Here is a 26689-nt window from a genome sequence, read left to right on the forward strand (position 1 = left end):
ATGAACATCAACAAAAGCAAAACGAGGATAATGGACTGTAGTCGAATTAAATCGGCTGATGCTGCGGGAATTACATTAGGAAATGAGACGCTTAAAGTAGTAAATGAGTTTTGCTATTTGGGGAGTAAAATAACTGATGGTGGTCGAAGTAGAGAGGATATAAAATGTAGACTGGCAATGGCAAGGAAAGCGTTTCTGAAGAAGAGAAATTTGTTAACTTCTAGTATAGATTTAAGTGTCAGGAAGTCGTTTCTGAAAGTATTTGTATGGAGTGTAGCCATGTATGGAAGTGAAACATGGACGATAAATAGTTTGGTCAATAAGAGAATGGAAGCCTTCGAAATGTGGTGCTGCGAAAGATTGCTGAAGATTAGATGGGTAGATCACATAACTAATAAGGAGGTATTGAAAAGAATTGGAGAGAACAGAAATTTGTGGCGCATCTTGGCTAGAAGAAGGGATCGGTTGGTAGGGCATATTCTGAGGCATCAAGGGATTACCAATTTAGTATTGGAGGGCAGCGTGGAGGGTAAAAATCGTTGAGGGAGTCCGAGAGATGAATACACTAATTACATTCAGAAGGATGTAGGTTGCAGTAAGCACTGTGAGATGAAGAAGCTTGCACAGGATAGAGTAGCATGGAGAGCTGCATCAAACCAGTCTCTGGACTGAAGACCACAACAACAACATGTTCAGTTAGATACAGGAATTCCACAAAGGACAAGAAAAAATCACAAACGTCTTTGCCACCTTGGTTATCCAGTCTAGGGAATTTGGACACATCGGTCTTGTGGGCTGCAGCAATTTAAGGAACCAAATAAACATGTTATATCCTGATATGCCACTCGTTAGATTCGAACGCTGTCAAAAGAATTCTATGCTGCAGGCTTTCAACGCCTTGTCGAACGGTGGGCGACTGTTGAAGTTTACAAGGGAAGTATGGTGAAAATAAATTTCAGGTTCATTTCCATGGTCTGCTTATATCGCTTAAGCCGAATAGCTTGACAGTTCGATTGAAAAGGACACGACCAATGTTCCGTCCCTCTTCATTGTTTTCATGCTGGATCTCGTGAACTCCGCGGCCGTTGATAACGCATCCAGCCACAAATACTTCCAAAAAAACTTTATTTCAATGCCGTAACTCGTTTCGGACCACCACGCCCATGACGAGTGTTTCCGATTGCACTAATGTTTTCGTCAGCAGCATGCCGTCCGCTCGTGCACTGCACAAGAATATTTGAAAATTTAGCGCCACTTTTTATGTTTTTTTCTACAGTAAAAAAACCTAACGTGTCTGCACTGGATTACATGTATAGTGAAACAGTTGTATTAAAAAAAAACTAACGTGTCTCTACTGGATTACTTGTAAAGTGAAACAGTTGTATGCATTTACGTATGTTGCAGCTGACGGCGCTTTGTACGAATTCGTCCACTCAGTTTATGACACTGTTTGATAGCACCACATTTCAAATACTTCCAGTTTCTTCCTCTCATTTCTAGATGCCAATAGTCTTGCCGTAGTGATAAAACTTAGAACTACTTAAACCTAACTACCCTGAGGTCATCACACACATCCATGCCTGAGGCAGAATTCGAACCTGCGACCCTAACGCTCGCGCGGTTACAGACTGAAGCGCCTAGAGCCTCTCGGCCACACTGGCCGGCATTTCCTGTCCATGTTATGCAGCTATACTTGTGTACAGTCGAAAATGACTACAGCATGTCTGATCAAGGGAATGACCCAGGTATTGAGTGCCTTGATAGTATTAACACGATTTAGTTTGATTTTCAGAATTTTTCCAATCCTTTGTCTCTGCTGTTTGCTGACCACATTTCTTACGTGCCCATGCTTGATATTGTCCTAATTGTAGAATTCCTAGGCATTATTATTATTATTATTGTTACTAAAAACGCTTAGTTTCAATTGCTCCTGAATGTGTAAAGTACTGTGCAGTAATTTTGTGCATGGTAGGAAATTTCGTTCCCTTGAAGCATTAAGGAGTAAATAAAAGTGATATTCCTCAATATTTCATATAGCATATAATACTTCACGGAAGTATGCAGTATAATAGACACAGAGTGCGATTGGAATAGGCATTAAATAAGGTCTCATCTTTAAAGTTCAAAAAGACTCATATTTATTGAATGACGAGCGTCCATTTGTAAGCTCGACTTCGTGTAACAGAAGCGAGTGAAACGGAGCATTATTTGTTATGCCCAGAGTGCACTAAAAATGTAATGGAATTTACTGGCAACAATACTTACTTGAAATTTAAAGCAAGCTTATATATATCAGCGCACACTCCGCTGCAGAGTGAAAATCTCATTCTGGAAAGCTTATACTATTTCAATACGTTTTGTGGAATTAATTCTTTAAGTCGTGTTTTCTCAAGTGTTGCATTTTTATTTGTTTCGCTGTTCTCGCCGGGGTGCGATATGGGAGGCGTAATGTTCAGCTGTCTTCTGGCGGCCGGCCGGGGTGTCCGAGCGGTTCTAGGCGCTACAGTGTGGAACCGCGCGACCGCTACGGTCGCAGGTTCGAATCCTGCCTCGGGTATGGATGTGAGTGATGTCCTTAGGTTATTTAGGTTTAAGTAGTTCTAAGTTCTAGGGGACTGATGACCTTAGAAGTTAAGTCCCATAGTGCTCAGAGCCATTTGTCTTCTGGCCATCAGCTTAAGTTCTGCAGTTTCCCTAAATCGCTGAACAGTAATGCCGGGCAAAGGACACAGCCATTTTCCGTCTCCAACCCAGACTGTGGTCTGTCAAATGACATCGCCGTCGACAGGACTTCAAACGTATTTCCTCGTTCCTTACACAACCGAAACGCTCATCGCAGGCATTGATAGCGCGGCGGAAAAACCGGCGTCATAACTCGCCGCCCGCAACACGCGTCGGCCGGAGCCGCTCTCCAATTACGGCGCTCACGGCCGCTTCCAGGAACGGCGCGCCCTTATCTCCCTCGCTTATTAGCCGCCGTAGGATGCGGCGTTTTTCGTCGGAAGTTCTTTCTAGCACTTTATTTCCGGAGATAACTGTGCGTGACTGTTTGCCGTTCTTCATCTGCTTCCGAGAAGTGGCACGTGTTAGTGCGATAGGCGGCAGAAGTAATCCGCGTTGCTGCCTCCGAGCGGTGAAATTTAATTTAGTGCCGAACATCATCACCGCTCTCTCCGCCTTCCGTTACGCTATTACTGCTTTAAACAATGTATTCATTTACACGCATCTAAGGTAGACCTAAATCATAACTCCCCAATCGTCGGCTGACCTGTTTTGCTTCGACAAAAGGGGACATTTCCTTGCTCAGTTTCCATAAATGTGTATCTTTCCTTCTGCAATAGTATTCTTGTTATTTCGTCCAACAGCTGCTATAAATTTCTGGAAAGAACCCACTTTACAGCGCGAGGCGTTTTCTTATTTCGAATAAACAGTTTATTTAATTTCATTTCCGATTTTCTTGGGAATTGTGAAACGACATCACGCAGTATGTATCATGAACCGCAATATCCAGAGTTGTGGGGCATTGTAACATTTGCTCGATGTTGGACTGCTTGGGAACGTGATGCCAAGCGTCTTCTCCGTCGAGGTTCCAGTCAGTCACGTCTGATTACCAAAAGGTTGGATTGCCGTATTGTGCACCAAGTACATCGTAAAACCGTGACTTCGCCGCGCCTGCCATTTGAGAATTGTAATGCACCCCTGGAACGTTCTGTGTCATCCCGCACCATTGGTGGAGGACTAGCAGCAGCGGATTATGGTAGTATCGTCCCATGCACAGGTTGCCGTTAACACAACACATACGGCTGCTTTTGCAGTTGAGCAGTAACAGGGAAGCATTGGTTGCTGGTGAATTGCGTCCCATTGTCTTCAGTGATGGCCGTCGTCGTCGTCGATGACAACGTTTTGGAAAGGCAGAACAGTGTTCCTGCTGGCGTGGGGTGCGACTGCAGGTCACGGCAGGTAGTGATCGAGAGAACTCTGGTGGCACAACGGTACGTCACTGACATCCTGCGCCCTCATGTGTTACCTCTCACGCGACAGTATGCCATTTTTCAACGGGGCAGTGCTCATCCACACATGGCAAGTGTCTCTACGAACTGTCTGCGTGATGATGAGGTACTCCGTGGAGAGCAAGATCCTCAGGTCTATTTCCGATGGAACAAGTGTGGGACCAGGTCAGACGTCAACTCCGTCTCAGTGTCCAGGATATCAAGGTCCTGTCGCAACAGTTGTGGGCCAGTTTGCCTCCGGAGAGAATAAAACGGCTTTAAGACACCTTTCCCAACTCAGTCAGTGCATCAGCGCGTCCAGGCCAGAGGAGGTGCAATGTCATTTTTCCAAGTGCGCTCATACTGGCAAGTTCCTTGTAACTGTGACTCGGTATTGTAGTCACTCAGATAACATCACCTGAGATTTTTTTTTTTTTTGGGTTCTGTCCTCCCTCCTGGGTGCTTCAGTTCTTCTTTCAGGCAGTGCACATGAAAGCCCATGTTCTGAACATCTGAAGACGAGTGATTACCTACTTGAAACTACACAGTCCAGTCACATTAATGTGACCGCCGCCTATATTCGACATCAACGTACAATAACCACTCACAGAGGGTGGATGGGAGCACTCGCAGTCATTAAATTTTCTCACATGTCGCCTCTCACTGCATTTGCCTTGTCGAAATATCTGCGGTTGTCGCAGACATCACCCGGTATGCATTCCCGTAAGTTGTTTGACTATTTTACACGCCGAGACAAAACTCAAGTTCCATACTAGTTCAGAATTATCTACCGTCTGTGTAATGGTTAGGTGCTCTCTGTAGTCACTGGTTCATTACACACATAATTCAAATGTTTTGTTAAAATATCTTTTCAACTGTTGTGTACGCTAGTCTTTTAACCGGCATTGAGAAACTGTAGCGCGCCAAATAACTACTAGTACTGCCAACATTTTTCTCGGCACCGTTATTGAAACCGACTTCCTCGTCTTCGAGTAATAGTTATTTCAGCACAAAGGTATGTGAGCTGCTTCTATCATGGGAGGAGTACCTGCATATACTAAGGTACCGCCTAAGTAGGTAGGTCTTTACGTCGTCCCTTGCAAATATTGTACGAACCAGCTACGGGCAGTAATATAGCTAGCTGATGGCAGTGTGTAACTAAATGCCTATTGGCTTCACGGAAGGCGTGCGTAAGACCTGAAAGTTCATTACTTTTCCTTAATTCCTTTCTCAGTCTTCTGTGGTTATGTTTGAGTGGTGTCGTGCGTAAAGACAACTGAACTGTTATCAATTTGTAGAGCAGATGTCATAATGGAGCAATGTGAAGGCGATATCGCTTCGGTTGCTGGACTGGAGCGCGCAGTATCCGTACGTGGCAGTAGTGGAGGGTATACAAGCGTGTGTGTGTGGGGGGGAGGGGGGGGGGGAAATGCGGAAACGGAGTGATTTATCTGACGTCAAAAAGCTAATATGATCTTCAGGAAACATTTCCGATACTACTGAATTTGAAAACTTGTTCGCGTGTTGGAATGGTTGTTAAATATATCGTGCATAGCGAAATGGTGCTATCTAGAACTGGCACCGAGGCAACTGTGGTACACCGTGGCCGTAGATGACAGGGTAGAACGTCGGCTGCGGAGTGTGTACGAGCGAACAGACGTGCAGTTGTTGAGCAACTAATTGCCCAGATAATCCAAGAGACTACCAACAATGTTAAAATTCATGGCTAAAACTTCCAGCTGTTATTTATTTTGCACAGTTCGCTAGTAGCTTCGGTCAATGACCATTATCAAGCGTAGGTGGCATAGACAAAAGTAATTTTCTCTTTTAAGCCCACCATAGTACGTAAATAATAACTGCGTACGATAATTTTCGTCGAGAAGCAAGCCCACATCGGCAGCTACTTTCGCACTGTATTACTTGCTGTGAAACACTGTGTTACTAGCTGTCGATGTGGACTTGCTTCTTGACGAAAATTATCGTACACAGTTATTATGCTGAGAAATTTTTTACGTACTATGGTGGGCTTAAAAGAGCAAATTACTTTTGTTCAAATTATGGTATAGCTTTCGTGCCGTTTATGCCAGCTAAGCTCGGTAATGCTCACTGACCGGAACTAGTAGCGAATTGTACAAAATAAATGACAGCTGCAGGTTTCAGCATTAATTTTAACAGCTGTATGGCGGCTGAATATCCCCATCTGCAAACACGCATATACTGCCAACAATGTCTCCTTAACGACCGTTCAGGCGACTGCTTATTGCACCCATACTGACTGCTGTTTATCGACGACGAGGGCTGGCATTTGCACTCAGCTGGACGTCCACTATGTGGGTACAGGTGGCCTTTTCGGATGACAGATCGCCGTTAGAGTGTTCGGTGTGAAACGTCTGAAAACAAACACCCCGGTCCTAGATGCTTCAGTCCGGAACGACGGGGCTGCTACGGTCGCAGGTTTGAATCCTGCCTCGGGCATGGATGTGTGTGATGTCCTTAGGTTAGTTAGGTTTCAACAGTTCTAAGTTTTACGGGACTGATGACCTCACATGTTAAGTCCCATAGTGCTCAGAGCCATTTGAACCATTTTTGAACAAACACTCTGCAACAGTCGTACGAAGATTCCAGGCCGCAGGAGGGAGCAATATGGTCTGGTGAATGTTTTTCGTGGCATTCCCTGGGTGACCTTGTCATTCTGGAAGGCACAGTGGATCAAAACAAGTGTGCATCTCTCCTCGTGGATCATGTCCACCCATACATGCAGTTTGTGTTTCCTCGGCACGACGACATCTACCAACAGGACAATGCAACTTGTCACACAAATATCAGTGTACGAGCACGATTCGAAGAACAGCGGGGCGAGTTTACCGTACTCCACGGCCACCAAATTCCTCGGATTAAAACCCAATCGAGAATATGTCGAACCAGCTAGATCGGGTTGTTCATGTTGTGGATCCTCAACCTAGAAACCTATCGCAGCTGGCCGCGGACCTGGAGTCAGTGTGGCTCCACGTCCCTGTCTGACCCTTTCAGAACCCCACTGACGCTCTTCCTTGATGTCTCGCAGCGGGTCGCGCTGCAGAAGGTGGTTATTCAGGCTATTGACAGTTCGTCACATCAGTGTGACTGGACAGTGTAGTCACGCATTGTAAATAAACAAAGAGGAGTCAAAAGTAATTGCCAGCTGACGTTATATTAGTACTTAAAATACAGATTTCGTTTTTCCGGCCGATTTCCAGCCCCATCTTTGCCCGGACTGTGCTTCATCTCCAATAACACCATCGCCGACGTGACGTTAAACCGTACTTTCCTTTCTAGAGCACAGGGCACATCACTAAAACTTGCGTTTCCTTCCTCTGGAAGACTGGTAGCCGCCGTTTCCTTTCACCGAGCGTTTCTCGAATAACGACCGTCCCTCCATCCTGTAAACTTAACATTATGGCCGTCCGACTCGCGTAGCTAAACAGTACATAGTGTGCGTTCAAGATCGGTAATGCTCTCCTTGTTTTAGTGGAGCAGCTAGGCGATAGATTATGTCGAAAGCTTTCCCGTACAAGCTGAAGGTTACACTTCCAGCACCTGTGTGGCAGCGGAACCGGGCTCCCATTCCATTTATTCATGGGAGCGGTGCCTGCAAACAGCGCGGTCCCGCCTTTACAGGTAGGCAGCCTTTGTCCCCGGTGGGACTGCAGACCGAATCGATGCGGGTCGCGCCTCTACGACTTCAGCGGGCACACATCCTCGCTACTGCCACGTACGGAAACTGCGCGCTCCAGTCCGGCAACCGAGGCGAATCAACTTCACATTGCTCCGTTATGACATTTGCTCTCCAAACTGATAACCGCTCAGTTATCCTTGCTTACGACACCGCTCACACATGGACACAGAAGATTAAGAAGGGAATTAACGAAAGGAAATGAACTGTCAAGTCTTATGCATGCCTTCCATGAAGCCAATAGGCATTTAGTTACACTGCGCCGTCTGCTAGCTATATTACTACCAGTGGCGTGTGTCGTACAATGTTTGTAAGACACGACGTGAAGACCTACCTACATAGGCGGAATATTAGTATATGCACGTACTGTTCCTATGATAGAAACAGATAATGACATACCTTTGTGCTCAAATCACGATTATTCGAAGACGAGGAAGTCGGTTTCAATAACGGTGCCGATAAAAATGTAGGCAATACCGGTAGTTATTTGGAGGGCTGTAGTGTCTCAGAGCCGGTTACACATCAGTTGAGAGGCACTTTAATGAAATCATTAAGCATTTGAAGTATGTGTGTAGCGAACTACTAAATACAGGAAGCACCTAACCGTTGTACAAGACGGTACATAATCCTAAACTGACTATGAGACTCGTGTTTTCTCTCGGCGTGTAAAATACTGAGCCGGCCGGGGTGGCCGAGCGGTTCTAGGCGCTACAGTTTGGAAACGTGCGACCGCTACGGTCGCAGGTTCGAATCCTGCCTTGGGCGTAGATGTGTGTGATGCCCTTATGTTAGTTAGGTTTAAGCAGTTGTAAGTTCTACGGGACTGATGACCTTAGACGTTAAGTCCCATAGTGCTCAGAGCCATTTGTAAAATACTGAAAGAGCTTACGGGAATGCAGCGGAGTGACGTCTGCGGCGACCGCCTGTATTTCGACAGTACAAATGCAGTGAGAGACCGCTGTGCGAGGAACTTCAATAATGTACCACATACAGAAAGGCAACACACACACACACACACACACACACACACACACGCACACACACACACACACACACACACACAGACATCGTAAACTACTAGCGTCAAGACGACCAACTTCAGAAGTTATCGACTGTGAATATTAATACCCAACGCATAAGCTAGAACTCCGTCCCTCTGTTGCCTGACCAGGGAGGGAGCAGGATTTTTGTACAATCTAAGCAGAAACCTCCGTCTCTATTTATAAGATCACTCGCGAATTTAATCTCAAATGCTTCCTTAGCAACACTAGCCCAGTAACTGGAAGTGCACACCAAAACCTCCGTGTTGTCGTATTCCATAGGATGATCGGTACCAAGGCAATGAATGCACTGGAACAGATAATTTACTGGGCCGTTGAAAGCATGTGTGACGGTTATGCTCTATATACCGGTCCTCCATGGTGCTGACGGTCTGACGAATGTACGATATGCCACAACTCCAAGGGATACGGTAGACATCCGCAAACCAAAATCATCCTAGATCAGACGCACATTCCAAATTGCGTGAGTAGTGAAAGTACATAGGTGGCACTTTTTTACCTTACGCAGACAGCATTCAGCGGAAAAACGGTGTAGGTCTAAGACTGGGACCCTTTTAGGGTCTGAAAAGTATGATCTTGGTTTTCTTGCGTAAGACGTCAAATGGCTCTGAGCACTATGCGACTTAACTTCTGAGGTCATCAGTCGCCCAGAACTTAGAACTAATTAAACCTAACTAACCTAAGGACATCACACACATCAATGCCCGAGGCAGGATTCGAACCTGCGACCGTAGCGCTCGCTCGGCTCCAGACTGTAGCGCCTAGAACCCCACGGCCACACCGGCCGGCGTAAGACGTCAACCAGTTGCATTCCCGTAAGCTGTTTGAACTAAACTTTATATTTTGACATAACGATCCTGTGGTCAGAAGAGAATATTTCAGGTGATAACAAAGCTTGAATGAGAAATTCGTGTAGATCACGCGACTGCGAAATGCTTATGTTTCATAATACACAACTGCCTGCCATATACAGGGTGAAAAGTATTTAAACCGACAAACTCTGGGAGGTTGTAGGGGATATCAAAGCAAATATTTTCCCTAATATCATTTTTCCCTATGAGTAGTACTTAAACCGGTAGAGGAAGATTTCTTTGGCGGCAAATTAATTAAACCAACAAACACTTTTCTATTTTTTTATGACCAAGAGACAACACATAAACACAACCCAATTTCATTTACAGTAGATTTTCAAAATTGCCTCAGTTGACACGTAAACAAAGGTTACACCGTCGGATCATGTTCTGTCTGACACGGGCAAAAACCCCAGGAGTACCCTGAATTGTTCCTGCTGCTGCTGCTGCTACTGTCCGGGCAACCAGATCCTCTTCTGATGCAACATGAGTTGCGTAAACAAGATTGCGCATCTCTCCCCACACAAAAAGTCCAGAGGGGACATGTCTGGGGATCGAACAGGCCATGGTACAGGACCACCTCTGCCAATCCACGTTTCTGGGAACCGTCGGTCCAGGAATCGACGCACACGACGACTGAAATGTGCCGGCGCCCCGTCATGTTGGAACCACATGCGTTGTCTTGTAGGGTGCGGGACGTCTTCCAGCAATACTGGCAATGCTCTGGCGAGAAAATTGCAGTAGTGCCTGCCATTTAATGGCCTAGGTAGCAGATACGGCGCAATTAAACAGTCCCCAACAACACCGACCCGCATATTAACGAACTTGATGAGCGCTAGTAACTGTGGCATGTGGTTTATCCTCACTCCAAACATGCGAACTGTGCATGTTGAACACTTCTTCTCGCCCGAGCGTTGCTTCATCTGTAAACAACATAGATGATAGAAATGTAGGATGCATTTCACACTGTTCCACGTACCACTGCGAAAACTGTGCGCTAGGTGGATAATCAACTGGTTCCAGGTTGCGGACACGCTGTATGTGAAATGGACGTAACAATTGCTCTCGAAGGACTGTTCATACATTCGTCTGATTCGTCCCCATGTTACGTGCAATTGCACGTGTGCTGATCTGAGGATCCCGCTCCAAATGCTACAAGACAGCTTCCTCAAATTGCAGCGTTCTTACTGTGCGACGGCGTCCCTGTTCAGGTAATCTGCAAAATGACCCGACTCACGCAGACGTTGATACACAGCAGCAAAGGTCTTATGATGCGCGATACGCCGATTAAGATATTGTTGTTGATAAACCCGCTGTGCAGCTCGCCGTTGTGGTGTGCTATGTAGTACGCACCAACCATATCAGTGTACTCACTCCAGGTGTATCGCTCCATTAGTAAACAGAGACAATGCACTACTACACTGGTGGAGAGCTGTTACCTACAACTGAAGAGCGTAATACGCCCTCTAACAACTGAAGAGCGTAATACGGCCTCTACCGGTTTAAATAATCCTCATAGGAAAAAATGACATTAGGGAAAAATATTTGTTTTGATGTCCCCTACAACCTCCCAGAGTTTGTCGGTTTAAATACTTTTCACCCTGTAAATGATGGTGGCGCTATCTCAAAAAACAAACGCAACCGTTTCTGATGTGTCCACGATGGAGTTAAGCAGTGTGCGTAGTTCGTTACTAGTTGTCGAAAACTGAACATTACTCATTTCATAAACTATCAAACACATACACGGTCCATACCCATTAACCTGGCCACTACCTAGATTCCACTGATAGGTGCACGCCAGTACTGCAAAGTAACGTCCAGTGGGTGGCGACAGGTGACCATCGCAGATGAGACACGTTTTATGCTCCACTGGATAGATGGGCGTTTGCGTGTACGGCGTGAAACGTTCGAAAGCAAGCACCTGCAACAGTTGTAGGAAGTGTCTAGGTGGTCTCGTCGTTCTGCAATGCACAGTGGATTAACACAAGTACGCATCTATCATTAGGATCATGTGCACCCGTAAGTGCAGTTTGCTTATCCTCGCCACGAGTCATCTACCAGCACCACAATGCACAAGTGTGACACAGCTGGCAGTGTACGTGCGTGGTTCGTAGGGCAGACGACTGGCCACCAAACTCCCCGGATTTAAACCCAGCCGAGAATCCGTTGGGACCATCTCGATCTGGCTGTTCACGCCACGGGTCCTCAACTAAGAAACCTAACGCAGCTGGCCACCGCACTTGAGTTGGCATGGCTCCACGTCCCTGCCGGTACCTTGTAGAAGTTCTTTGGCTCTCTTACTGCGATCTGCGCTGCACAGTGTGGCTATTCAGGCTTTTGACAGGTGGTCACATTAACGAGATTGGACAGTATATTTACTGCTTAGAGCAGCAGGACTTTGTGCCCGGAAACGGAAAGAATGTACAGAGAAAATATCCGCAACAGGCATCATCTTAATCGGAAGAAATGTATCGCTGTGAGAGCCAGGGTTCTCGGCAGTAATTGTTAGCACAGTAGATTTTGAGAATGTGATGTGACAGTATGTGGGAGAAGAGTGATCGAGATTCATCATGAGTCCCAGTCAACTTGTCCTTGAATTGCATATTTTGAAGAGTAAGGTATGGAAAATACTGGGACAATAGTTGTAATTATCTGCAACTTCGACTTCATGTCTGTCACTGGGTTATCCAGCGCGGCAAAACAGTGCCCAACTACCTATAGTTTTTGTTATTCATCGATAAGAGCCATTTCAACTGCGGTATATCTGAAATGATGAAAATTCATTCTCGTCTCAGATCATCAGCAACGACTCTCTGTGAGTGTGTGCACTCAGATTGCGGTTCTCGTTTCCAACACTTTATGTGAGCTGTAAGTTGCTCGCGAAAGAAAATTGATCTTTGCACAGAAACTTGGAAAAAGAAAATTTTTCTATTGTCTGTTAGTTAACTTCATTCCTGATTAGTGATCGCACATTTATATCACGCCGTAACTGGCCCGTTTCTGAGCCGATGTCAGCTTTAGTGAAAAGTAACGAAGCTACTTTTTTTTTAATTACTCAGATAATATGGACTTTTTTGTAATGTTCTAGAATTTTGTAGACTTTTTTTACAAAATTTTGTTATAAAAATTTTTTTTTACACTGACGAACCGAGCCATGTGCTGCAGGAATTCAGACATAGCTCATGTACTGGTGAGAAACGACGTTCAGTTCGCCGTCCGGCCTTGCTGACATAAAACGCCCGTAGTTTCCCGAAATCAGCTGCGTTGGAAGTCAGGTCGTTTTGTCCAAAACGGCCTCGGTACACACTCATTTAAAGTTTAGCTTGCGGTTTGTCTTTAATGACCGAGATGTCGACGGGGCGTTAAACACTAATAAATTTCATTTCTTCTTTCACTGTAAAGCTGTAGCCGGCCGGTGTGACCGAGCGTTTCTACGCGCTTCAGTCCGGAACCGTGCGACTGCTACGGTCGCAGGTTCGAATCCTGCCTCGGGCATGGATGTGTGTGATCTCCTTAGGTTAGATAGGTTTAAGTAGTTCTAAGTTCTAGGGGACTGATGACCACAGATGTTAAGTCCCATAGTGCTCAGAGCCATTTGAACCATTTTTTTTTCCTCTTTTATTGTTTCCTAAACCAAATATTCCATCAGTTTTAGTCAGTATTGTAATATTATTTTTATAATTTTGTGCTCTCATTTTAGTTGTCTGAGGTGTGGATTCATTTTTTTCTGACACTAGGGTGAAGGGAATTTCCCTTTTTGACACTGGAGTGTATATTGCTGCCATCTAGAATGAAATTTTTAATTTTGACGAGGAACGTTACATTTTCTGTATGTATTTTGGTTTCATCTCTAATTTTTTGTCACTGTCGAATTCTGTCATAGTCTGCCACAAATAGTCTCTATTAAAACTGCCAAAGGGTTTTTTGAAATCAACAAACAGTTCTTCTTGAACATACTGATATTCACTCTTCTCTACAATATATCCATCTATTTGCAAATTAACTGTTCTCTTAAGTCCCAGGATATATTATGTCAACCTACACATTCCTTCCTTCTCCTCCCCCCCCCCTCGCCCCCCCCCCCCTACTCTCTCCGGCCTCGTTCTAGCAGTACGATAAAGAGCCCCTTCATTATTATCCTACCAGCCAAGTTAATCTTCAGCACTTCAGAAAAAGACTTAATAATATACTACTTACATTTATATTCGGTGTTAACGTGTTTCTCATTTACACAAGAGCCTTTCTTTATGTTGTGTCTGGATTTTACTTCTTTATTTCTGTCGTCTGTTGCTTTCGTGTCCAATTAGCAAAGCTCGTCTACTATTTTTAGTCATTTCCTAAACGTGTACAAATGAAATTGCTCTCCGTGTGTAGATGGAGAATTTTGTCGAATCTGTCCGACTTCCCACTCCTACTTTCTGAGAGCCATTCGCTAGCACCCAGATTTCACACTCTACCTTTATATGATTACGTACACAGGGTGGGGAACTTAAACGTTTGAGCGCAAATGTCTCTGGAACAACAACAGATATTGAAAAAAGACTTTCACGGGTATGAACGTAAGACACGGGCTCATGAAAGAAAGTATTATGGGACGTTCTAAAACGTAAGCAAATATTATTTTCAACGCAAACTTATGTTTTTTAAATGGACACCAGGTACTATTTCTTACGCAATAAATAATATGAAAAACCACAAAAAGAATGCTGTTGGTTGCAACGCAATACGTCAATTACCTCCCGAGAAATTGCAAAGTGAAGTTGACACTTGAAATAAACGAAACGCACTGCTGTTGCACATCCCGAGATGCAAGTTTGAACTCTACGTTGCTCGTAATCACGATGTGATTGACGTACTACAATGCAGCCTACGCTGTACTTTAAACGACTCGAAAAGGTAATTCTTGGCCGATGCGCTTGAAATTTCTACATGTAATGAATTTTCGAGGATAATTTTTGTCGAAGTAACATCTTTAAGTGGTTAATATCACAAGTTCAAAGGTTAATGTAACTGCGAGATAAACCATTGAAAATGTGAAATACTGGTTCATTAATAACATGTGTAGCCGCCAGAATGCTGAATGCAAGCATGCTAACGGGCGAGCATTGTGTTGTACAGGTGCCGGCTGTACTTGGTCGATCTATTCTGGGGCGATTAATGCTGTTTGTGGATGAGACTGGAGTTGTCGTCTGATGATGCCTCCTATGTGCTCGACTGAAGACAGATCTGGTGTCCGAACAGGCCAAGACACGTGTCGACACCCTGTAGAACATGTTGGCTTACAACAGCAGTATGTGGGCGTGCGTTATCCTGTTGGAAAACACCCCACGGAATGCTGTTCATGAATGGCAGCACAGCAGGTCGAATCACCAAACTGTCGGGGTGTGTGGGGTAACCACGAGCGTTCTCTTGCTGTCATACGAAGTCGCACCCCAGACCATAATTCCAGGTCCGGTGTGTCTAGCACGCAGACAGGTTGGTTGCAGGCTCTCAACTGGTCTCCTTCTAACCAACATCACTGACACCGAGGCAGAACCAGCTTTCATCAGAAAACTCAACAGACCTTCATCTTGCCTTCCAATGAGCCCTTGCTTGGTACCCATGTAATCGCAAATGGCGGTGGTTTGTGGTCAGTGGAATGCACGCTGCAGGGCATCTGGCTCGGAACTGTCCTCAAAGTGATCAATTTATGACAGTTTGTTGCGCTCAGATTGCTGCTGCAAATGCTGCACGATGCGCCAGACCTGTCTGCAGAACACGATGGTGTTCCATCCTGGAAGCCACATGCCCTTCCTGCTCCCAGTCTTCTTGCGACGGTACATTTCTCGTGACCACCTCTGCGAACAATCGTGTACAGTGGTTCCATTCCTACCACGTCTTTCTGCAGTATCGCAGAAGGAACATCCAGCTTCTCCATCTCGTTCAAGATCAGTGAGGTGTTGATAGTTACGTCTTTGTAGCGTTGAAGACATTCCTGACTAACGTCAACTCACCACGTCCAATCTCAAAGACAACTAAGGCTGATGACCGTTAGACCGTGTATTTAAAGCAAACCTCATATGCATCCTCATAGTGGCGTTACGAGCGCCGCTCTTATGCAACTGGCGTGAAATTTGAATAGACGTCGTCCTTAAGATGTAGAAACACTCCTACCAACCGTCATTTATGTCGCACAACTCCTTCCTGATGATCCGATATTTCTTTTCGTCAGTGTATATCGTGGCAAACTGACTGTAATTTACGGGTTCGATTCCCGGCGGGGTCAGGGATTTTCTCTGCCTCGTGATGACTGGGTGTTGTGTGATGTCCTTAGGTTAGTTAGGTTTAAGTAGTTCTAAGTTCTAGGGGACTGATGACCATAGATGTTAAGTCCCATAGCGCTCAGAGCCATTTGACTGTAATTTATACTGCGAGGATAAATTACAGCTGCAATATCGATCTTGGAGATAGCAGGCTACCATCAGACGTCACTAGATCGCGGAACGAGAGCTCGAGTATTTAACACAAGCATGATTCCTAACTCTTATTTATTGATTAGTTGCCATTGTTCTACATGGCATATACCCTAGAAGATATTTTACTCCGTGTTCAACTGTTAATCTTATTATTAAAATCCACAGCGCCATACAAACGCTAAGACAGGTGGATATAGTACCAACAAAAGCCACTAGATCGCCGTCTCATCAAAAGATCGAACAGAACCCGAGATTTATCGGACTGTGACGTAAACTGTTCGAACAATTCGAGTCGTGCTCAAACACAGCCCTACTCGAAACAGTGAAAACTGAATTGAAACAATGGGAGACGAATTTTACAAAAACTCAACGAGATACTTACCGCATAATGTAATAACAGATGGCGCAAAAAATCATTTTTTCATACAGGTGAAAACCAAAGTATTCATTCGTCGCTTTCTGTTGACATCCAGTGAATCAAATATGCTCTCCTATTTTATGCGACTGTAGTCTTCCATGCAGCTTGCATTTTCTGTATCAAGGCACAGGGCCAATCACTTCGTATGGCAGGTATTAAACGTCCCAGGTGACGCCGGGCACAGCAACTGGTGCATAATAAAACGAAAGTGATAGCAGTCACAAGTTTGGTGCAAATAAACATCGTCTGCAGGCTCAATGTAGAAAAGTGTAATGTGCTGCGAATACATAGAAAGATAGATCCCTTATCATTTAGCTACAAAATAGCAGGTCAGCGACTGGAAGCAGTTAATTCCATAAATTATCTGGGAGTACGCATTAGGAGTGATTTAAAATGGAATGATCATATACAGTTGATCGTCGGTAAAGCAGATGCCAGACTGAGATTCATTGGAAGAATCCTAAGGAAATGCAATCCGAAAACAAAGGAAGTAGGTTACAGTACGCTTGTTCGCCCACTGCTTGAATACTGCTCAGCAGTGTGGGATCCGTACCAGATAGGGTTGATAGAAGAGATAGAGAAGATCCAACGGAGAGCAGCGCGCTTCGTTACAGGATCATTTAGTAATTGCGAAAGCCTTACGGAGATGATAGATAAACTCCAGTGGAAGACTCTGCAGGAGAGACGCTCAGTAGCTCGGTACGGGCTTTTGTTAAAGTTTCGAGAACATACGTTCACCGAAGAGTCAAGCAGTATATTGCTCCCTCCTACGTGTATCTCGCGAAGAGACCATGAGGATAAAATCAGAGATTAGAGCCCACAGAGAAGCATACTGACAATCCTTCTTTCCACGAACAATACGAGACTGGAATAGAAGGGAGAACCGATAGAGGTACTCAGGGTACCCTCCGCCACACACCGTGAGGTGGCTTGCGGAGTATGGATGTAGATGTAGATGTAGTATACGGGAAATGGCTAACCAGCCACGGTAGTACCTTTCTAGAACACACAAATCCAGGATTAGCCAGAGAGTACAAACATTAATTACGTTATAAGTGAAACTCTCATGAATATACGTTTAAACAGAGGATACGACTAGTTTTTACGGAGAGGAGGAATATGACGCACCATCTAACAGCCCTGTCAGCTGCCGAGTGGCTGAGAGACAGTTTGGCAGCTGCCGCCAGCATCAACTGCAGAACGCGGACCTGATTTATGGCCGAGCCGGCATTTAGATGCGGCACGAACGACGCTACCTCCAACGTCGCTTGATAATTGCTAATGACTCCGCCGGCTCACCGATGCTGGACACTGCTTTAATGCGAGAGTAAGAGCTACGCTGAGGTATGACGAATGACTGGGGCAGCAGTTAAGGAGCGAAGCAGGACGTAAATCACGGCCTGGCGCCGTGTTTTGCTGCCGCCGGCTCCCGCCCCACCTGACGTGTAGGGCAGGCTGGCCTCTTTGTCCGGCTGCGAGTGACAATCGGCCTGCGCAACTGCGGGAGCACCAGCGCGCTCTATTAGGGTACGCACTAGCACGAGCTGCACCGGGCTCTCTCCGGCAGTCTTCACGTTGGCAAAGGAAATGGCTTTGCAATACATATTTAAATACACTTAATGTTATTTGGAAATTTACTTCTTTCCAGATATCTATAATCTGCAAGGTACCTTAAGGCCGTCCATTCACAGGCTGACCTTTGCTACGACGCGCTAGCCGTCCTGCCTGACTGTTGGCAACGGCGGCTGCTTGGCGGGTCCTACCTGCTGTCTGCACTGGCGGAGTGTGGGCTAGCAGGTAGCGGTCGGAGCTAGTAGGTAGCGGTTTCGTCGTCAAGAGGACGCAGCCAAACCACGGACCCGACCGCTAAAAAGTCTCCCACACACAGGCGTGCGGCTTGGTAGATGCGCACGCAAATGGTGGACGGCCGACTAGTCGGCCTATGTATGGGGGTCTTTGCAGAGTGTGTCTGCCAGTCTAGCTCAGTGGTCAGCACGTCTGGTTCCTATGCGGAGGACCAGAGTTCGATCCCTTGTAATTCCTCGGTGGTAGGGCTGGAACGAGCTGCACTCGGGTCTCGTGATACCAGTAGAGGAGCCATTTGAGTGAGAAGTAGTGGCTACGGCCGGAAGAGTATTTTACTAAGCCCATGCCTCTACACACAACATCCAAATGACTCAACTGGCTGAAAGTGACACAGAGGCCAGTCCCAATTCGATGGTCTGCACCAGAACGCAGAGCTACCTTGCAGTGTGTAGCTGTGTGATTCAAAAGTAGCTGTCCACACTTCGTGAGCGTAATGTATGGAATTAAATAAAAGTAAAACGTTAAATAAAGTTTTGTCTCAACTTTATTTCAGCAACATGCAGGAGAGCAGGGATCACAAGTGCAACATATAGAACACAAAATTAATTATTCTCGGAGAGCAATGACGTGAAACGATCCGTAATTCAACTCAACTCTGACCGAGACATGTTCAAAATGATGTCCATGTAGACAGTAGGAGTGATCTGCTCGACTTCTTACCACTCTCGGCATGTTGCAGGCTCCGTTCATCTCATTCTGCGCAGCTGCACAGCTGTTTTCAGTTCACTGCTGTAGTTGAGCTGCCGCGCGGGATTAGCCGAGCGGTCTAGGGCGCTGCAATCATGGACTGTGCGGCTGGTCCCGGCGGAGGTTCGGGTCCCCCTTCGGGCATGGGTGTGTGTGTTTGTCCTTAGGATAATTTAGGTTAAGTAGTGTGTAAAAAAACTGGTTCAAATGGCTCTGAGCACTATGGGACTTAACATCTGAGGTCATCAGTCCCCTAGAACTTAGAAACACTTAAACCTAACTAATCTAAGGACATCACACACATCCATGCCCGAAGCAGGATTCGAACCTGCGACCGTAGCGGTCGCGCGATTCCAGACTGAAGCGCCTAGAACCGCTCGGCCACTCCGGCCGGCGTAGTGTGTAAGCTTAAGGTCTGATGACCTTAGCAGTTAAGTCCCAAAAGATTTCACACATATTGAACATTGTACTTGTACCACATTCTCATCTGCAACACCATACATGAGCGCCTTCAGACGGACCCAAAATTAGAGATGCAGGAGTTAAGATCTGGGGATCTTGCAGGCCAATCAACTGGTCCTTCATGACCTGGCCACTTTGAGATGCTCTCTTGCATCCCAACTGAAATGTGTAGGTGCACCATTGACAGAGTAAAATTTGTCGATATGCAGGTGAACAGGACATGCCAAAAGCCTGCACTGGATCATGACTTAATGCCTACCATAACTCGAAATAAAGCAGTTTCATATATATATGCGTTGGGACCCTATAGGATCCCACAGAGAATTCTGCCTCCTTTGAGCGTGTTTTCTTATCTTCCACGATTCTCTTATTTTTTTCTCCATGGAGTCCTTTTCTTTTCTCAGGCCACTTTGTCCCAGGTTCCTTTTGGACCTACATTCTGTGACCCAACATTCCATTTGTGTAGTTTGTCTCTGAATATGTTCCTCTCTTGAACTTGGTGCTGGATGGATGTGTGCTTTTTCTAGGTCGAGTTTGACTTGAGTGAGCCATGGTGTTGTTGTCTTGCCCCCTAGTGTATATGTCAGAATTCTGTTGGTGTGTCTCGTTGGTGGTAGCCTTCCTATGTACACATAGAACTTTGAACTTTAACCTTCTTTTTCTGACATCTGCTGCTAGCTTTGACATCTTCTCCGTGGTTTTCCTAGAGTGTAAGCTTCGGGCAAAGAATTTTTCTCACGATTTTGCGTTCTTCCTTCGGTATACTTCCAATGTCACTTTTCGCATTGAGTGTTAAGTGTCTCACTTCCATACAGTATTTCAGGCTTCATTGCTGTGCTGTAGTGTCTGATCTTTCTTTGATCAAACATGCATTTCTTATGTCTTGTGTCCTGCCATAAGCTCTCTTCATTTTTTGTAGTCTAGTCTTCTGTGAGATCTTTACTCCTCCTGTAGATTCCAGGTTACCTTGTCGTATTTTGCGTCTAATTTTTGTATTTTAAATTTTGAGCAGAAGAATTCAGACTTCTGGCAAGACTTTTACAGGCCAACTTTTTCTGCACATTCTTTTAGTATTTCTGCTTGTTGGTCGCTGTTGCCTCGTTATCCGAAAGTATGGCCACGTCGTCGGCGAAAGGTAGTTTTGTTTTGTGACATGTTCCCCATCCTACTAGGATGCACAGAGCGAACAGTTATCAAATCTAATCTATAAATGTCACTGACATCATTTTCTTCACAACTGAATGCGTCCATGCCGACATCTTGTGGTTTATCACTGGCCATAAGTCAACTGCGTGTTCCACGAACGAGTGGCGTCGCTTCATGCAACACATCGGACAACTCGCACCATTCTTCTGCCTGAGGTGCGCCATGTGGGGTGGTACGACACCCTACTGAGAAACACCGTCATGTTTAAGGCGACATTGATAACTGTGCAGTCTGGTTATAATTACATTTTCGCCCCTTGAACCAGTGTTGGATGGTAAACTGCATCTACATACATATTCCGCAATCCACCATACGGTGCGTGGCGGAGGGTACCTCGTACCACAACTAGCATCTTCTCTCCCTGTTCCACTCCCAAACAGAACGAGGGAGAAATGACTGCCTATATGCCTCTGTACGAGCCCTAATCTCTTTTATCTTATCTCTGTGGTCCTTTCGCGAAATATAAGTTGGCGGCAGTAACATTGTACTGCAGTCAGCCTCAAATGCTGGTTCTCTAAATTTCCTCAGTAGCGATTCACGAAAAGAACGCCTCCTTTCCTCTAGAGACTCCCACCCGAGTTCCTGAAGCATTTCTGTAACACTCGCGTGATGATCAAACCTACCACTAACAAATCTAGCAGCCCGCCTCTGAATTGCTTCTATTTCCTCCCTCAATATGACCTGATAGGGATCCCAAACGCTCGAGCAGCACTCAAGAATAGGTCGTATTAGTGTTTTATAAGCGGTCTCCTTTACAGATGAACCACATCTTCCCAAAATTCTACCAATGAACCGAATACGACTATCCGCCTTCCCCACAACTGCCATTACATGCTTGTTCCACTTCATATCGCTCTGCAATGTTACGCCCAAATATTTAATCGACGTGACTGTGTCAAGCGCTACACTACTGATGGAGTATTTAAACATAACAGGATTCTTTTTCCTATTCATCTGCATTTATTTACATTTATCTATCTTTAGAGTTAGCTGCCATTCTTTACACCAATCACAAATCCTGACCAAGTCATCTTGTATCTTCCTACAGTCACTCAACGACGACACCTTCCCGTACACCACAGCATCATCAGCAAACAGCCGCACATTGCTATCCACCGTATCTAAAAGATCATTTATGTAGATAGAAAAGAACAGCGAACCTACCACACTTCCCTGGGGCACTCCAGATGATACCCTCACCCCACTAATTACCGTATGAGTACCCATCTTCATGGGAATGATATTCAGGCTGTGCGCTGCAGGATTTGCCTTGTTAGTAGTGTCAGTGTCGTGATTTGTCGTTAGGTGCCGGTGCTAGCACGACGACGAAGGGCCGAAACACAAGCATCAGCGTGCTTTACAGTTGCTCGCACTCAACAAAGGTCTGGACAAGGTGAAGAGGGCTTTACTCATAAAGCTGTTTTCCCAAAACAACAGCAGTTGTGCTGTTGCTCTTTGCGAGAATCGACGCATTTAAGGAATACGGAAAGGTCCTCTCTTTCATTCCGGGGTTAAAGAAAAGGATTCGGAAGTTCAAATTAACTGGCGATGTGGGATCTGCTCCTGGGAGGAGCCAACAACCAATTGCGCCACAAATTGTTGAACAAGTTGGTGTCGCCATGGCTGAGAATGCTGGATGCAATGTGCGATCTTTAAAAATTGCACGAGCTGTGTGTTTCGAAAGCTAACATTCCATTGTCCACCGTTTGAAAAGCGCTGCGAACTATTGTGCAATGGTACATGTAGTGCAGTTCGATAATGTCGCGGATGCAGTTCGTCGTCACATTGAGCAAAGTTTATAAGCTGGAGTATAGACATAGTATGCTGTTAACAACTGGTTCAAATGGCTCTGAGCACTATGGGACTTAACATCTGAGGTCTACTTAAACCTAACTAACCTAAGGACATCACACACATCCATCCCCGAGGCAGGATTCGAACCTGCCACCGTAGCAGCAGCGCGGTTCCGGACAAGCGCCTAGAACCGCTCGGCCACAACGGCCGGCTGTAAACAAATCTTACCCTCTCATTTGGAAATTTAAATGTGTTTCTTTTGATGGTTTATTCGTTATTTCTCTTCTGCAAGTGCATACAAGTGTTTCCTCGAAAGTTTCATTGTTCTACGATCACTCGTTTTTCAAGGGAGCCCTCTCAACTAGCGGAAGTTTAATTACAATTGATAACTACCCCGTAGATTTCAGTTTTTCTGAACTGGGAAGTTGGCTATTTTGCAAATAAGTCTGCGTGGCATACTAGTCCTGGACTGTGAGCGATGCCTAGGAAGAGTAGTGCGGTTTTTGTGGCTTCCAGATATGATGACCGCATAATAGTGTACTGCTTCCTGGATCACTATACATTACACCAGTCGCCGAAACGAGTTCAACAAAAATTTTTCCTATTTTTGAGGACCACCTCGCTTTCGATCAGTGACTGGAACATCAGCAGATTCGTTCATTTTCTGACATGTACCACTTCTTCGGCAGTGTTCTCAATTTTATGACTATGAAACGACCACTGTATCTGATTTAGTCGGAGAGATAATCTTTGTGGCCACAGCGAATGCTTTCTCTCTTTAGTCGTTTTATTGGTAGTAGTGCCTGGCACTAGCTGTCTTCATCATCAAAATTGCACACTCAGAATTAAGAGGCGGAGGCAGCACAAAACAGACAGCGCTCAGCGCCCATTGCAGCTGTAGCACCGCTCCCATCTGTTCCAGGGGAATCGACTGAGGTGGCGTGTGGTCTTTGTCTTGTTTCAGGTGAAGATCTGGTTCCAGAACCGGCGCACCAAGTGGAAGAAGCAGGACAACATCAGCAACGCGGAGGCCGCCGAGCACAAGAACCAGGCGACGGGCAAGCCAGAGGCCGGCGCCGCCAAGCCCAAGGAGGGCGCGCCTGCCAAGCCGGCGCAGCCGGGGGCCAAGGCGGCGCCGTTGGCTGCGCTGCCCGGCGCCAAGCTGGGGGCGGGGGGCGGCGCCGCGCCAGCTCCCGCGCCGTCCACCGGAGGCGGGGGGCCCGCGGCCGCTCCAGCGTCGCTGCCGTCGCCCAGCAGCGGGGAGGACCACTCCAACGCGTCCGTCTTCACGGCCGGCGACGGCTCCGCCTCCGAGTCGTGCTTCGGCGACCCCACGCAGCCGCCGCCCCCGCCGCCACCGCACCACGTGCTGACGGTGAGCGTGCAGGACAACAGCCGGTCGCCCACCGTGTCGCCGCCCAAGACGCCGGCGCTGGCGCCGACGCCGCCTTCCGTCGCCGCCCCCGTGCCCATGGTGGTGGATCCCCTGCCGGCGCCGACGCCCCCGACGCCGACGCCCGCCCCTGCCGCCGTCTCGACGCCGCCCCTCGCCGTGCAGATGCAGATGTCCGCTCCGCTGGCGCAGCCCGAGCTGATGGAGGCGCCGCGGCCCGTGTCGCCCTCCAGCTAACTACGCGACAAGCAGCGCCGACAAGCAGGACTGCAGGCGCACCGCGAGCTCTGAGCGCTCACTCCCTACAAAACTTGTGTCTTTGTAGCTCCGAGGAGGGTCCTTCCCGAGGCTCGCCAAAGCTGGAGGAATTTGCGACGGCAGTGTTGTGCCACGCTTGTGACGAAATGACTCAGGACGGAGCGTTTCAGGTCCCATACGGGGGACAGGACATGACAGACGTGTGCCATACGTTCACGATGCTATTTTTCCTTACGTTCTCGTTACAGTGTTTGTTACTACAGTTACTACTGTCAGGGCAGGTAAACTCTTTGTACCGCGCCGTCACCAATCATTTTCTTGCTTTTATCGGATAACGATCCAAATTTACTGGAATAGTTGTTTCTTTTGCCAACATATTCAGTAAGCCACCGTTAGAGATAGTTAAAACTGGGCATGTCAGATGCTTACTTTTTTTTTTTTTTTTTAATTCTTAGCCCAGTGTCTCCCAGGACACTTAAAATGAGGGGGGTAAACGAGAAAACGGGAGGGGGAAAAATGAAGGGGAAGGGTATCTCGCAGCGATACGTCGGATGCCAAATTATTTATACTGTTGGTCCAAACTGTAATCTAAGTGTAGGCCTTATTGGAGGTAGAATCATCTTCTGTGTTGGTCCTTCTGGTCCACGGTACTGCGACAAGCTCCAAAAAGCAACAGACTTCTCTCTCGGACTTCGAATTTCCTTGAGCATTCGTTGAAAAAGGCGTTTTAATTAGGTAAAGTCCTTTATTGTACACGCACGGTAGCGCAGGGACGCACGTATCTATGATGGTTTTTTTTTTCATCTACTACGTTTCAATTTCAGTCCAGTGTTTCCGAGTCCTTCGTGTAGTAATTTTCGTCCCGAAGCTTTGCCAGAGCTGAGAGTGGTGGCCGAGAGCCCGTGGCGTTGAGCGGGTCGTGTTTTCTCTTTACGACGACCCTGATCAGACGACCGGAAGCTTAATTTCGCAAATATGGATGAGACAGCGGCGGTGCGGCGCTGCTGTCGGGGGGAACTAAAACAAACGCCGGCGGACGCGGCCAGCCACGGCCAGTGTACACTGCGAGGGCGGGGTGGCACACAAAGGGGGCGGCTCTCCCTCCCCCGCTGCCCGGCCACGCGCGAGGGCCAGCGAGTCGGAAGGGCCGGCAGGTTAGGCGAGAGCGTTGGCGCCGGAGGCCGCTCGGACACTTACCGCGACGCTGTTGGCTCTGCTCACGTTCCGCTCACAAATTTTATTTTATACGCTAGAGGCTCACAGCGTCATGACTCTAGAATTTGTAGGCGGCCACTGTGTTGTCACAAATTTGACATCTCTTCCGCTCTGCCAAACTGACCTGAGTCGTCTTCTCTACGTATCAATAATAAACGAGCACACAGCAGTCCGGCATAGTCGAAGTTTGTACTGATTGAAAAAAAAAAAAAATTTAAACTGTTCAACAAGCTATGTTGGAAACAAACATTTGGTATCGGTTGTAATTAAGATAACTCACAGCAAAAAGAAAGGTGCTGCACGAGCACTGTGAAATTAACAAATGCTTACGTCACGCAAGAGAGATACAGGTGACAGAAACGAAGTTCTTTGTTAAGACAAGAGATAGTGAGCGAAGGGAACCTCTCTGGTGACACGAGACTGATACCATTATTCACAACTGAAGGTGATCCAAAGAGAGAAGGGGAAAATATTATCGAAAGAAAGAGATAAAAATGGTTAAGGCATTACCGAATCGAGAATTTAAAAGAAGAGGTGCCAGTGTAGGAATTTTGTAGACAAGGATGTGCGAAGGAGAGACCGGACGAATAGTCGGGGTGCAGAAGAAAAATGGCTGTTTGTTGAGACGAAATGTGTCAACAAGAAAATTGCTAAAGTGTAAAGTCAAATGAACGCCGAACAAATAATCCGTTTCGTTAGTGCTACGGGTACATTAAAAGCTGCAAAATAGAACCAAGCTTTTCGGTAACGGCTGGAAAAGGTTTCTGTTGTTTTATTCGGGGAATGTTTCCTGCTACATGGAGAAAAATTTGGCAGAAATTCCTGTGTAAGTGAAAACGAAGTACGGACGAAATATTGTACTGCTTTTGTAAATTCCTGCTAGTAAAACGGAAATTTTGCTGTTTAAATGGATGTATATGGCTTATGCGTCCCTTTTCCTATTGTCGCAGAAGTCTGCGACACTAGAAAAGTCATTTTTTGCCATACTCGTCGAATAAATTAGTAATCTTCATTTGACTGAGCCCGGCGTTAGCATAATTACCTTGCTGAAGGACATCATTCTCACTTTTGACTGATTAGTACCAATCACCAAGACTGCAGCTTCGTTTTTATACTGATTTTCAGTAGTGAACGCATTTATATAAACGTTTAGAAATCTTTTGAAATATAGAAACATTTCTTGCCATAACCACACCCACACACACAGGAAGATTTTTACACAGTCTTATTGTGGATTCCGTTGTTAGAACTAGGTGAAATATCAGCAGTAAATGTTTATTTACGAAAAAATATTTTAAATTTTTTGAAAAGGCAGGAAATGT

The 26689-nt window shown here is 46.1% G+C and overlaps 1 protein-coding gene across 1 annotated transcript in view; it reads left to right on the forward strand.

Moving 5' to 3' along the window:
• Positions 1 to 24131, forward strand: part of LOC124613683 (skin secretory protein xP2-like) — a 51441-nt gene extending 27310 nt beyond the window's left edge. The window contains exons 2-3 of the mRNA XM_047142400.1: positions 23466 to 23936; positions 24060 to 24131. Of these exons, the coding sequence (XP_046998356.1) occupies positions 23466 to 23936; positions 24060 to 24131 (543 nt within the window). The remainder of the gene's footprint in view (positions 1 to 23465; positions 23937 to 24059) is intronic.
• The last annotated feature ends 2558 nt before the right edge of the window (positions 24132 to 26689 follow it).

This window comes from Schistocerca americana, chromosome 4, assembly GCF_021461395.2.
Source record: "Schistocerca americana isolate TAMUIC-IGC-003095 chromosome 4, iqSchAmer2.1, whole genome shotgun sequence".
Taxonomy (NCBI): domain Eukaryota; kingdom Metazoa; phylum Arthropoda; class Insecta; order Orthoptera; family Acrididae; genus Schistocerca; species Schistocerca americana.